This window comes from Plasmodium vinckei (assembly GCF_900681995.1).
Source record: "Plasmodium vinckei vinckei genome assembly, chromosome: PVVCY_12".
Taxonomy (NCBI): domain Eukaryota; phylum Apicomplexa; class Aconoidasida; order Haemosporida; family Plasmodiidae; genus Plasmodium; species Plasmodium vinckei.
The window spans coordinates 38651-54086 of record NC_051304.1 but is presented as its reverse complement, the minus strand read 5'-3'; the positions used below and the strand labels follow the sequence as shown (position 1 = coordinate 54086).

Below are 15436 nucleotides of genomic sequence, written 5' to 3'. Positions count from 1 at the left end.
CGTGTGAGTATATTCAATGACCTGTATTGTACTGTCCATTGGAATACTTGATAAAACAAAATTTGATATTTCAATTATTGAAAATATTAGTTTCTAATGATATGCATTCCATTTCATGTTTGTAAAATTCGCGAATTCGACACTCATTAGGAACTTTATGTTCTCCTATTTATATAGCGAATTTTACATTATAAAAAGGAATATTTTATTTAAAAAAATTAATTATTGCAAAACTATAAATATATAATACATACAGTTGTAATAAAATTGGTACGCATATAAGTACGGCAACTCCTCAAATTAAAGGAATAAATGCCATCTGTTTAAGATCATACAAATTGGTGCATAACACATATATATAATATAAATATTTCGTATTTAAACGCATATTCTTCTATTTTATAAAATAATTTAATAAATGTAAGGATATTCTTGTGGGTTTAAAAAGATACTGCATACATATTATTGCGCGGATATCTCGAAATAAAAGATGATAAGGCACACTTCTAGTGTATGTTAAAATGGCTAAACAATGGTTATACAGGAATTTTTGAAATTCACATTATATAAAGGATAATAAAAACAATATAAATAAAATTATAAAGTTTAAAATATGCATTTTAGAGGAACTGATGCACGTTTTTAATGAATAATTATATTTGTAATTTTTATCACAAATACATCCAAGTTCATTTTTATTTAATATATTATTACATATACCATAATCACAATTGATATTATTAAGTGTACAGACAGATATATTTGAAACATCGAATATATTATTTGATATTTTATTTCCATTTTTATTTAAACAAGCGCATTCAGGTTTGTTTGAATCAATAAAGCATTCTAATCTAAGGCAAATGTTTTCCTTTGTATTATTCTCATTATCCTCGTCTATTTTTTTACATTGGGAAGTTTCATCTGTTAAGCTATCTTCTTGGGGATTCTGAATATTTGGATTTTGTAGTGTTTTATTTAAATGATCTGGCGTTAAAACATTGGTATCATTATTTGTTAATGCATCTTCAGATTGGTCAGTAGATTCGTAATTGTCTGCATCTTTGGCCTGGTCAAAAATTTGGGGATCGTTTTCGGGATCATGTAGTAAAATTTTTGGTGTAGAATCATCATCACACTTTTGAATTTGTTTTTCATGTTTTATGCATGAATTAAGTTTTTTATCAAAATAATAATTTTCAAAACAAGAACAATAAGGCTGTCCATTTAATTGAAGGGTACAAAACCCTCCTGTACAATTAAAGTTATCGCATTTATTAGGGTTAATAATTTCATTTTTTTTTAATTGATAATTTAATACGCATTTGCATTCTTTGAAATTATAGAGATTGTCAATTTTTATTTTTTCTAAATCTATGATTGGTTCTTCTGTGTTTTCTTTGATACCATTGTTTCGATTTTCTATACAGCATGCACATTTTATATTTTTATTTAAATATACTATTTTATTGCATTCCATTGTTTCATTGCTTAAATTATCATAAAAAGGGAATTTGGAATAATCTTTTTCTTGAACTATATGTATTCCATTATTTTCATATATATATGTCAATATATCAGAGCATTCGTCGCCGTTTAAACATGGGCTGATCGCATTTTCAGCATAATTTTCCACGAGATTATCTATTTTACATTGCTCATTTATATAATATTTTTGTTTATTGCAATTTTCCTTATTAATGCTATCGATGTACAAATGTCTTGAATTTTCATCGTAACTAATCTCTATGGTCTTAGTTTTTATAATACCTTCGCTTTGGGCCTTTACGTTGACAACTCGGGTACCAAAGAGTAAATATATTGTTGAAAGAAAAAAAAAAAAATTAAACATTTATGAGAATTATTTGGTATAAAAATATATGTAAATGAATAAATACTATATGTTGCATATTAAGTAAGGATCTTTTAATGTGGTGTAAAATAAAGTACCGAGGAAAAATATAATATATTTATTGAATATGGAGAACAAATAATATTTGGATGATGTTGTAAAATTTGTGGATATATTCAAAAATTTTTAAATAGCCAAAAAAAAAAAAAAAAATTATAATATAAAAAAATCTAGCCAAAAAGTAGCGAAATAGGAAAGTAGTATTGTTCTCAAATGATGATTTTGAGATATATATAAATATATGAAAATTGGGGTATTTTGAAAACTGTTTGGAATAATATTATAATTAATGGCTATATATACTATTTTTTGAAAATAGCGTAAAAATATGTATTTGTTTGTTTATTGAAATCAAATATAATAAATATGTTACAAAAAACAAGCATTAATAATATACAACTATGAATTTGGTTTCTTTCAAAATAATATCAAAATTTTAACATAATATTCATAGACGGGTATACATAAAAAATAGAAAAGACGTATTTATACAAAATTATGGTATTATTCAGAGGATATTTATTGTCATTTGTTTACGTGTGTATAAATAATATATATTTATTGTTGTTCAATGAAAAAAACCTTCAACTAATTATTCGTGTAAAAACATGGAGCTGGCTTTCATTTGTCTTATGCAGTTTCATGGAATTATAAATTAAATCTTTTAATTCCTTCAAATTGTATCTAATTTTATTTAATTAGCACAATGTGGAAAAGGGAGATACCACTAAAAATAATAACCATAAAATACCGGACCATTTACACAGCGAAAAAAAATATATACATAAAGATGATGGTTAACATAAATATTAATTTACACATTTTTGAGAATACAAGCATGGACAACATTTTATTTTCTAAGAATATTTTTCAGTTTAATTTTTTTTTCGACTTCATTAAATTCTATAATATTCTCTATTATTGGTTTTGCTTTATATTTTATATTAAAAACCAAATAAAATACAAATATTGACAATTAATATAAGATTATAATTGCATCATAATAAATGTCTGGTATTTGACAAATAAGCATTCATCTATTATGAAAATATATTTATCATTTACTTTTAAGTATTTTATGCTTAAATCCTTCATGAAAAGGAATGAAAAAATGTATTAAAGTAAGTATTAACGAATATTTGCCATGTTTTTAAAAAAAATTATTATTTTGTCACACTATTATTATTTACATGAGTGTTATATAGTGTGATGTATGTCTTTCTCTGCATATCGCTCAAATATAATATGCATACAATATATTATTGTATCGTATATTCTTTGGAATATTGGATATATTAAACTATTTATATTAGTATTTTCATATGGATAATAGTACGCATGTAATTGTTTATAAATGTGCATACTATTTATAATATTATTCTCTTGTTTCTATTTGAATAATTCGATTGGAGAATTTTTTAATAGTGTTTAAAAATGTGTAAAATATTATATGATATTTTTCCCTAGGGCTTTTCATATACTTAAATTCATAGCTAACAGATGTATGTACTATTACATTGCATCTTTTATAATTATATATTTAGTTGATATAAGTATTTAATTATATAAATCATTTGATTCTTTGAATGTATATCTTAAGATTTACTTAATGCCAATTTTTTTATACAAAATTGTTTCTTATATTATTATTTTTTATAAATATTGTATTATTTTTATTTAAAATATTTATCATATTGAAAATCATTATTAGCCAAATTTTGATTCTTTTAAAAGGGACCACATTTTAACTTATCAGGTGAATTTTTTATAAATAAAAATTTGTTTATTATTTTGGCTATAATTTCCTAATCCTTATAAAATTAAGTATTAAAGTAAATTAATAAATAAAATAATTGATCAATAGGAAGTCGAACATGATAAAAAAATACAAAAAATGTGAATAAGAAAAAGGTGATACAAAAAAAATACTTTGTTTTATTATTATGAAAGTGTAAGATATTTTTTTTATAAAGACATAAATGCATAGTTTTAGATTATTATGTTATAATTCAATAAATTGGAAAAAAAATATTATCTTATGAATATATGTTTTCAAAAATAATAATGTTTACCAAAATAGTTCATACGTAGTATTTTAAAGGTGTGCATGTTACTAATCCATATATTATGGTCTTATTTTAATTGTTAGTGTCGTAATTAAGCCATTTGACTCAGAAAAAAAATGGATCTATAATTCAATTTAATAAAAAACCCATATTTTGGTGATAGAACAATTACACACTTATTTTATTATAAAGGTAACTAAAATAAAAAATATAACAATAAAAATATTTTAAATAATATTATATCCTTATAGCAAAAAAAAGAATGTATTATAAAAAATTTAAATAAATACAAAAAAATATATTATCCAAAATTGAGATGTGTTTTTTAGTGCATAGAAGCGGTTCAAATTATTTTTGGTAATTAAAGATATACGAATTTAAAGTATCTAATGTAATAAAATTTATTTTAAAATAATAATAAATATAATTTTTATTTTACACATTTATTGTTGTGAAATTTAAAAAAATACACATTTTATATTTTTACAAAAAAATATTTAAAATACATAAAAATGTGTATGTATGTTTTTTTATAAACATTTTTTTCGATTACTAATATTTTCATTACATTTGTTATGCATGAAAAGCAAACAATATATTAATGATTAAAATAAAAATAATTCATTTAATATTAACATATTTCATAATAATTGGTATTCTTTTATTATTAAATGTGTTAATGCATATTGTTTAGGATATGTGAATTTAAATTTTTTAGAAATAATACGAGTTGTCTAAGATCATTGTAATTACTTTTGATTATTGAATATTATCTTATAGTTATTAACCATTAATTTTTAGTATATAAATTTTATGTGTTTGTATTTCGGTTGAAATTATACATAATTTTATGAATTATAAATTCTTAACATAATGCAATACTATATTATGTTTAGTTTATCAAAATTTAATATATCCATTAATTCAGTTTAAATTTATTTGAATAAATTTATTTATGTCATATTTATGTGTGCATATACTAATTTACGTTTTTTATATAAAGCAATGAATGCCTTTTAAAATTAATATAAAATGATTATTAAATTCTAAAATTATATATCTCACCATTTGAAAAATATAATATTTATATATCTTTAATATTTACCCGATGGGGGCCAAAAAGGGAATGGAATCCGAGCGTGGGATTAACAAAATATTGACTATAAAAATTTTAGTGTTAAACTTAACTTTCATATGGATATTAGCACATTTTACTAATGTAATATAAAAATGCAAAATCTCAAAAATACGCAATAAGGCATTTACATTTAATACATGTATTGTTGCTTGTTTATTTGGTGTTTCTTTATTTCGATTAGTATTAATAAAAAATAATAATTTTCTTTTACCTTTCTAGGACATTCCTGTTACATTACACAATGGTGACATCGCAATAAAAAATAAATTCGATTTACGAAGGATAAGAATATTAGCATCGATTTTTGAAGATGAGGCACAAGACAGTAATAATAATGATACTATGCTTATTCGATATTATCAAGATCCCCTCGATTTATTCTATAAGTCAAAACCTAAAACTAAAGGACGAATTAATGAACGCAAATTAGATTTTATGAAAAAGATATATCCCAATGTTATTAATGACAATGAAAACCCTGAAAATAAATTTTTAGAACTAAGAAATAAAGCGCTCGCCCCTATTGAAAAACGTAATCAAGGCCTACTAGATGTTCATAATAGTTTATTGAGTTTTAGTAATTATGTATCAGATATGAAAGCTTATGGATCAGCACTAGAAGAAGTAAAAAAAAATATGGATTCTTTTAGAAATACATGTGAAATACAATTTTCAGGAATAAAAGATCTTTTATCGAATTATATGGATTCCTATGGATCACAAATTAAGGAAGTAGGAAAATATTTATCTGAGAAAATCGATTCTACTAATAATTTACCTGAAGAAAAGAAATCTAAAGATATTCATGATGATACACACGCTAATGAAATATATTCACAATATTATTCTGATAAAAATGATTCAGCAACAAATGATCGTAATTCAAGTTTAGCGAAGACAGAAGACTCAAAATCTGATTATGATAAAAATCACGGTGTTTTCGAAGATGAAAATGAATCGCTTTATGAATATTTTTACAAAAAATATGGCGATGATATCCCTTTTATTACCGAAATAGATTCAAGTGATACCGAAGACGAATCTGAAGATGTCCCAATTTTTAAAAAACAACATCAATACGAATTAAAGGATACAGAAAATGATGGAATAAAAAATACAGAAAACAAAAACGTTGCAGATTCTAATAATCAGGAGTATCCAACAAAAACAACTTATAAAGAAAAAACTACTATAATATTGAATTTTAGACCATCTAATGATGAGTCTGAAGATGATATACCTCAAATTACAGAAACTTATTATGTTGATGTGAAAAAACCAAATGATGATAATCATAGAAAAGATGGAACTAATGTTACAGGGCATTCAAATGGGAAAATTTTAAATAAAGAAACAACAGGGCAATCTGCCGCAAGCAACAAAATTCCAAATAAACCTACGGAAGATCAACAAGCTCCAGCTCAACAAATTCCAGAGCAAAAAGTTAAACAACAAACTCCAGGACAACAAGTTCCAGGTCAACAAGTTCAAAGACAACAAACTCCAGGACAACAAGTTCAAAGACAACAAATTCCAGGCCAACAAGCTCCAGCTCAACAAATTCCAGAGCAAAAAGTTAAACAACAAACTCCAGGACAACAAATTCCAGGTCAACAAGTCCAAAGACAGCAAATTCCTGGTCAACAAGTTCAAAGACAGCAAATTCCAGGTCAACAAGTCCCAGGTCAACAAGTCCAAAGACAGCAAATTCCTGGTCAACAAGTTCAAAGACAGCAAATTCCAGGTCAACAAGTCCAAAGACAACAAATTCCAGGTCAACAAGTTCCAGGCCAACAAGTCCCAGGTCAACAAGTCCCAGGTCAACAAGTCCAAAGACAGCAAATTCCAGGTCAACAAGTCCCAGGCCAACAAGTTCAAAGACAACAAATTCCTGGTCAACAAGTTCAAAGACAACAAATTCCAGGTCAACAAGTTCCAGGCCAACAAGTTCAAAGACAACAAATTCCTGGTCAACAAGTTCAAAGACAACAAGTTCCAGGCCAACAAGTTCAAAGACAACAAATTCCTGGTCAACAAGTCCAAAGACAACAACTCCCAGGCCAACAAGTTCCAGGACAACAAGTCCAAAGACAACAAATTCCAGGCCAACAAGTTCAAAGACAACTCCCAGGCCAACAAGTCCAAAGACAACAAGTCCCAGGTCAACAAGTTCAAAGACAACAAGTCCCAGGCCAACAAGTTCAAAGACAACAAATTCCAGGCCAACAAGTCCCAGGTCAACAAGTCCAAAGACAACAACTCCCAGGACAACAAGTCCCAGGTCAACAAGTCCAAAGACAGCAAATTCCTGGTCAACAAGTTCAAAGACAGCAAATTCCAGGTCAACAAGTCCAAAGACAACAAATTCCAGGTCAACAAGTTCCAGGCCAACAAGTTCAAAGACAACAAATTCCTGGTCAACAAGTTCAAAGACAACTCCCAGGCCAACAAGTTCAAAGACAACAAATTCCTGGTCAACAAGTCCAAAGACAACAACTCCCAGGCCAACAAGTTCCAGGTCAACAAGTTCCAGGACAACAAGTCCAAAGACAACAAATTCCAGGTCAACAAGTCCAAAGACAGCAAATTCCAGGTCAACAAGTCCAAAGACAGCAAATTCCAGGTCAACAAGTTCCAGGCCAACAAGTTCAAAGACAACAAATTCCTGGTCAACAAGTCCAAAGACAACAACTCCCAGGTCAACAAGTCCAAAGACAACAACTCCCAGGCCAACAACTCCCAGGTCAACAAGTCCAAAGACAACAACTCCCAGGCCAACAACTCCCAGGTCAACAAGTCCCAGGTCAACAAATTCCAGGTCAACAAGTTCAAAGACAACTCCCAGGCCAACAAGTTCAAAGACAACAAATTCCTGGTCAACAAGTCCAAAGACAACAACTCCCAGGCCAACAACTCCCAGGTCAACAAGTCCCAGGTCAACAAATTCCAGGTCAACAAGTTCAAAGACAACTCCCAGGCCAACAAGTTCAAAGACAACAAATTCCTGGTCAACAAGTCCAAAGACAACAACTCCCAGGCCAACAAGTTCCAGGTCAACAAGTTCCAGGACAACAAGTCCAAAGACAACAAATTCCAGGTCAACAAGTCCAAAGACAGCAAATTCCAGGTCAACAAGTTCCAGGCCAACAAGTTCAAAGACAACAAATTCCTGGTCAACAAGTCCAAAGACAACAAATTCCAGGTCAACAAGTTCAAAGACAACAAATTCCTGGTCAACAAGTCCAAAGACAACAACTCCCAGGTCAACAAGTTCAAAGACAATTCCCAGGCCAACAAGTTCAAAGACAACAAATTCCAGGTCAACAAGTTCAAAGACAACAAATTCCAGGTCAACAAGTCCAAAGACAGCAAATTCCAGGTCAACAAGTCCAAAGACAGCAAATTCCAGGTCAACAAGTCCAAAGACAGCAAATTCCTGGTCAACAAGTCCAAAGACAACAACTCCCAGGTCAACAAGTCCAAAGACAACAACTCCCAGGCCAACAAATTCCAGGTCAACAAGTTCAAAGACAACTCCCAGGCCAACAAGTTCAAAGACAACAAATTCCTGGTCAACAAGTCCAAAGACAACAACTCCCAGGCCAACAAGTTCCAGGTCAACAAGTTCCAGGACAACAAGTCCAAAGACAACAAATTCCAGGTCAACAAGTCCAAAGACAGCAAATTCCAGGTCAACAAGTTCCAGGCCAACAAGTTCAAAGACAACAAATTCCTGGTCAACAAGTCCAAAGACAACAACTCCCAGGTCAACAAGTTCAAAGACAATTCCCAGGCCAACAAGTTCAAAGACAACAAATTCCAGGTCAACAAGTTCAAAGACAACAAATTCCAGGTCAACAAGTCCAAAGACAGCAAATTCCAGGTCAACAAGTCCAAAGACAGCAAATTCCAGGTCAACAAGTCCAAAGACAGCAAATTCCTGGTCAACAAGTCCAAAGACAACAACTCCCAGGTCAACAAGTCCAAAGACAACAACTCCCAGGCCAACAAATTCCAGGTCAACAAGTTCAAAGACAACTCCCAGGCCAACAAGTTCAAAGACAACAAATTCCTGGTCAACAAGTCCAAAGACAACAACTCCCAGGCCAACAAGTTCCAGGTCAACAAGTTCCAGGACAACAAGTCCAAAGACAACAAATTCCAGGTCAACAAGTCCAAAGACAGCAAATTCCTGGTCAACAAGTTCAAAGACAATTCCCAGGCCAACAAATCCCAGTTCAACAAGTTCAAAGACAGCAAATTCCTGGTCAACAAATCCCAGTTCAACAAGTCCAAAGACAGCAAATTCCTGGTCAACAAGCTCTAAGACAACAAATCCCAGGTCAACAAATTCCTGGTCAACAAGTCCAAAGACAATTCCCAGGCCAACAAGTCCAAAGACAACTCCCAGGACAACAAGTTCAAAGACAGCAAATTCCTGGTCAACAAGTTCAAAGACAACTCCCAGGCCAACAAGTTCAAAGACAATTCCCAGGCCAACAAGTTCAAAGACAACTCCCAGGCCAACAAGTCCAAAGACAACTCCCAGGCCAACAAGTCCAAAGACAACTTCCAGGCCAACAAGTTCAAAGACAACAACTCCCAGGCCAACAAGTTCAAAGACAATTCCCAGGCCAACAAGTTCAAAGACAACTCCCAGGCCAACAAGTTCAAAGACAACAACTCCCAGGACAACAAGTCCAAAGACAACTTCCAGGCCAACAAGTCCAAAGACAACTCCCAGGCCAACAAGTTCAAAGACAATTCCCAGGCCAACAAGTCCAAAGACAACTCCCAGGCCAACAAGTTCAAAGACAATTCCCAGGCCAACAAGTCCAAAGACAATTCCCAGGCCAACAAGTCCAAAGACAACTTCCAGGCCAACAAGTCCAAAGACAACTCCCAGGCCAACAAGTTCAAAGACAATTCCCAGGCCAACAAGTTCAAAGACAACTCCCAGGCCAACAAGTCCAAAGACAACTTCCAGGCCAACAAGTCCAAAGACAACTCCCAGGCCAACAAGTTCAAAGACAACTCCCAGGCCAACAAGTTCAAAGACAACAAATTCCTGGTCAACAAGTTCAAAGACAGCAAATTCCTGGTCAACAAGTTCAAAGACAGCAAATTCCTGGTCAACAAGTTCAAAGACAGCAAATTCCTGGTCAACAAGTTCCAAAACAACAAGTTCCAAAACAACAAGTTCCAAAACAACAAGTTCCAAAACAGCAAGTTCCAAAACAACAAACTAAAAACCAAAAAGTCCCACTCATTACTGTTCCGAATAGGCCAGTTGCACAACGCGTTCCACGTGTTACTGTTCCAGATAGACCAGTTGCACAACGAGCTTCAAATAAAAATGCTGCAAAACAAGTCCCAAATAAAAATGATGCGAAACAAGTCCCAAATAAAAATGCTGCAAAACAAGTCCCAAATAAAAATGCTGCAAAACAAGTCCCAAATAAAAATGCTGCAAAACAAGTCCCAAATAAAAATGATGCGAAACAAGTCCCAAATAAAAATGCTGCAAAACAAGTCCCAAATAAAAATGCTGCAAAACAAGTCCCAAATAAAAATGCTGCAAAACAAGTCCCAAATAAAAACGCTGCAAAACAAGTCCCAAATAAAAATGCTTCAAATAAAAAAAATAAACGAAAATAACCCTATCATAATAAAACAATATAATAAGCTTTAAAATGATTTAATTGGATAATATATACAGAAAATAACAATGAAAATCGCATAAAAAAACAAAAATTTTAACGAAAAAACATATTTGCCTATTCTTTAAAACATGGAAGATTATTATTCATAAAAATAACATTATAGCATAAAAAATCTATATGTTATGAGTTTTTAATATTATTTTTTAAACCAAGTTATTAATAATAAATTTATATTACTTTAATAATTTTTCGGCAACTTACAAATATTTTATTGGGTTGATCCTAATAAAATTATTTGTATGTAATGCTATATAATAATTTGGCGTGTCTATTTTTTTAATTATTGCAATTTATAATGTAATATGGCGATTTAATATTACATTTATAAATGTATGGCAATGCTAATCGTGTTTCATATATTTTAAAGACAATTATGTATTCATGCATGGATTTGTTTATGTTTTTTTGTTTTATGTTTCTTCTATTCATTATAGGTATGTTTAGTGCCATAAAATAGCTTTTTAATTAGTAAAAAATAGTTTCTGGCATAAAATAAATTTTACTTAAAAATTTGTAATTAATGTTCAAAAGAAATTGAATTTTACTATTATTAATATGATTGATATATACAATATTATTAAATAATATTATAATATAAATAAAAGGTTCTTTAAATATATATTATATATATACTAAAAACTATAATGAAAAAAATATATATTAAAATCCCTTTCTTTAACTTCTAGATGAAACAGAAACTGATGCATGAAATGGATAATCAGAATTAATATGAAAAGCTTCTATAAGGATGGGATAATTACGAAGTGTAATATTTATATTATATTTCCTCTTTAAATTTAAACAACATATATAATTAAAATTTAATGTCGGGATTTTTGATTAATCATATGTAAGAACTATTAACAGAAATGTTAATCATTATATTTGTGACTCTACTAAATTGTGTATATTAGTAACAAAATACATTGTATTATATACGAACGTATTTAAATCTCCATTATAATACTATTATTTTTTACATTTCTATTAAAATGATTATTTATATTAATAGAAACGGTTTATATGTTTTTATTGATTTCCTTTCCAGGGTTCAGGGTTTAGAGTTCCGTTTTGGGGAACACGTATTTTGGATCAGGGTTATAGTTTTGTTTTATGGAATCTAAATCTTTGGTAAGGTTTTATTTTTATTAAGTTGTTTATAATTTGATAATATTTATTGGTTTGTAAGTGCCGATTAAATATATGTGCCATCACATATGCTTAATCATGAGATGAAGTTCAAAAGTCCAAATATGCAACCAAAAAAGGGGTTTAGTTATTAATACGAAAGGGGTCACATATCATATATTTTCATAAATTATAATATATATAATTGAGTGCTAATATTTATTCAATATAATTAAAGTAAAATATGTATATTGCACACATTAATATAGATGCTGGTTATATATGAAACCGTATTGTTCTGTATCATAATTATCTATTATATAAAACTTGTTGATCAGGGACTATATTGAATTACACATAATACAACATATTGGTTTATTTGATTAAAGGTTTTATTTAGTAAATCTTATTATTTGTATCAAAATTACTTTAATTTAAATTATATTATGCCAACTGAACTGTAATAATAGCATTATATATGAGGAGGTATTCATTATAAGATGGTTCAATAGGAACAATTGTTTACAATATAATATAACCTCAGGTTAATGGGTATATTTTTAAAATTAATTAAACATATTACCAATATACAATAGATAGTCATAAAATATAGATGCATGATATATCGATCGAGATTCAATAATACAACGATATTTATAAAAACTGTTTTATGCATCTAATATTTTTAATGATACAATATAAATTGAACGATATATACAATATTTTAAGTTTTATAATTTTGAAGTATAAATAAATTATATTTTAAAATAGTTAAAAAATAAAATATAGTATATTAATAAAATTTCATATAATGTTTTACTCTAATAATTGTTCTAGCAATTATAAATAATATGGTAGATGGAATATCGTTATCATTATATGCCTATATATACAATCTAATAAAATACATTATTAATAACTAATACTGAAATATTGTTTTATTGTGAAAACGTCATATAATTAAATATTAATTTTATCGAAAAGGTACATAATAATTATTTTCCTTTTAACTAATAATATTTACATTGAGTTATTATATATAGAGAAATTCTAAATAAATAATTTAATTATATTGATATTACGAAATAATATATATGTTATAAAATACTTTATTTAAAAACTATGCAACAGGAAAATATGATACATTGATTTAAATTATTTTTATTAAGCGCATTAAATAATCTGTTGTACTATACAGAGATATAGAAGAAAGCAACAATGATAACAATAGATATAGTATTAAATACAAAAAAATCATTAATTTCATTTGATTCGAACACGTTAATATATATTATTAAAACTAAAAAGAGGTATAAGATAAATAATTATTATAATTTATACTTAAGTATAATTTTAATATAGTAATATTAGCACTACAAAACGATGTATTATAATTCTATTAATAATTTGAATAAAAATATAGTTTTATATATTGAGATAAATGTTTTATTATAAAATATGTAGTATATAATATGCTTATGGTTCTAAGTAGTAATATGCACTAGAATAGTAAACCCATTTATATTGCTTCTAAAAGTTTATTATTACCACTAAATAAAGAGAAGTGTTAAACTAATAAAAGTAACAAATTTAAATAATAGGAAAATAATTTTATTGAATTATTGTTTATAACTTAAGTTGGAGTTTGTATTTATATATTAAATAGTTAATAAGAATGAAAAGGATAACATACATTTCATATATATTAACGTATTTTAAAACTCATTTAGGTACTATGCCGGTTTTAATTTGTAATTAGTTATATTAATTTTAATTGCACATTTTTATTTTATTTTAGAAAGATGCATATATGAAGTATAACATTATTTATTAAAATATATTTGTGTATTAGGAATATTTATATATAAACAAAGTCATTGCACATCTAAATAAGGAAATCATTTATACTATTAATAAAATATAAGTACAAACTAAATATCATATAGTTAGGAAATTTAATAATAATAATAATAAGTTATTTTTTTATATTATAATTTAAATAAACAATTTGATTTACATTTATTACGATTAACGCTAAAAAAATGTAATATTTGTATCGGATAACAACTTATATCAATATACTATATCAACAATGAGATACAAATATATTTTTATCAATTATAGTGATAACACATTTCTAACTCTTTATATATTATACGAAATATTGGGTAAAATTGCTAAGGATTTTAAAGGAGAATGAGATAATGGTAACCGGCATATTGATATTTTTATGATGTGGCTAGGAAATAAGTTATATAAGCTAGAAAACAACTATACAACAACTCTGGAAGAATCTTATAAAAATCATTTAGAGAAATATATGGCGAGTTTTAATTATTGGAACCTTATAGATAGTGAAAGAACTTATAAGGGAGCCAATGCTTGGTATATAATTGAATTGTATAGCTTACTTAATTGTATATGTAAAATAATCAATGAATATAATCGTAATTTATCACATAAAAGAAGAAAAAGGATATTAAAGGATTTTTTAAGTAATAAAATAAATATACTAATATGTATGGATTTTATTGCACGAGGTTTAGATATGATGAATTTAAATTATGTTGTAAATTTTGATATCCCAATGCATTATAATGTATTGACGCATAGAGTTGGAAGATTTTCCAAGTATAGCTATTTATACATATATTTCATACACTATTATACTATATCCCTTTTAGCGTGATTTCATATTATCACATGTATACGTGCATAAATGCATATCAACGTGTGTATAGGTATAGTGAAATTGAATGAAAGAACACCCTGCTTATATGAGACAATTTCTGAAATACATATTAATTTTGCCAATTTGTTAGTGGACACATATATACGGATATATTAACATCTGATAATTAAAAATGTTTATATATTATATTTTTTCATGTAAGAATTAATTATACTATATATTTTTTTATATTAATTGGTTTTACAGATACATCAATCGGAAAGGAACTGTATACTATTTTATTAAAAGATCAGAAAAAAGAATTATGATGAAATCAGGAAAGTGAACAACTGTAGAAAAAATAAATATAATAAACCAATACAAAGTTTGTCATTATGATGATTTAATAAATTTGAATTTGTAAATTTAAAATTTTAAGTTTAAACATGTGCATATATTTTAAAAAAATCAATTATTTATTATTTTGTTATCATTAACTGTAATAGGTAGATAATGTATAAACAGTTTCAATTTATTAGCATAAAGATAAAATTTATAAAATTATTTTTATATAAAGCGTATATATATTTTTGGAAATTATTCTTTAAATTTACATAATTTTAAATATTATTACTAAATAATTACACAATTTTTTTTTGTAATATAAGCGACACTTCAGCATCGCGCTATATTTGTGAGTAATGTGCAGCGTTTATTATGTTACATGCATTTGATTTATTATTTGGGTGCCAAAAAAAACTATAATATAAAATTAAGCATAAAAAAGTAAAAATTTAG

General features: G+C 27.7%; 3 protein-coding genes across 3 annotated transcripts; 2 read left to right on the top strand and 1 right to left on the bottom strand.

The window, feature by feature from the left end:
• Nucleotides 1–562: 562 nt before the first annotated feature.
• On the bottom strand, nt 563–1852 carry PVVCY_1200130 (conserved Plasmodium protein, unknown function; the record flags this gene model as incomplete). The annotated part of the gene is made up of 1 exon (XM_008625027.1): nt 563–1852. The coding sequence occupies one exon, from the start codon at nt 1850–1852 to the stop codon at nt 563–565; it is 1290 nt and encodes a 429-aa protein (XP_008623249.1).
• Nucleotides 1853–5086: 3234 nt separating this feature from the next.
• Nucleotides 5087–10774, top strand: PVVCY_1200120 (Plasmodium exported protein, unknown function; the record flags this gene model as incomplete). Its single annotated transcript, XM_037634597.1, has 2 exons — nt 5087–5197; nt 5336–10774. 2 exons carry the CDS (start codon nt 5087–5089, stop codon nt 10772–10774), a joined length of 5550 nt encoding a protein of 1849 aa, XP_037490681.1.
• Nucleotides 10775–14197: 3423 nt separating this feature from the next.
• PVVCY_1200110 (ATP-dependent RNA helicase DDX51, putative) lies at nt 14198–14984 on the top strand (the record flags this gene model as incomplete). Its single annotated transcript, XM_037634596.1, has 2 exons — nt 14198–14598; nt 14906–14984. 2 exons carry the CDS (start codon nt 14198–14200, stop codon nt 14982–14984), a joined length of 480 nt encoding a protein of 159 aa, XP_037490680.1.
• Between the last annotated feature and the right edge of the window lie 452 nt (nt 14985–15436).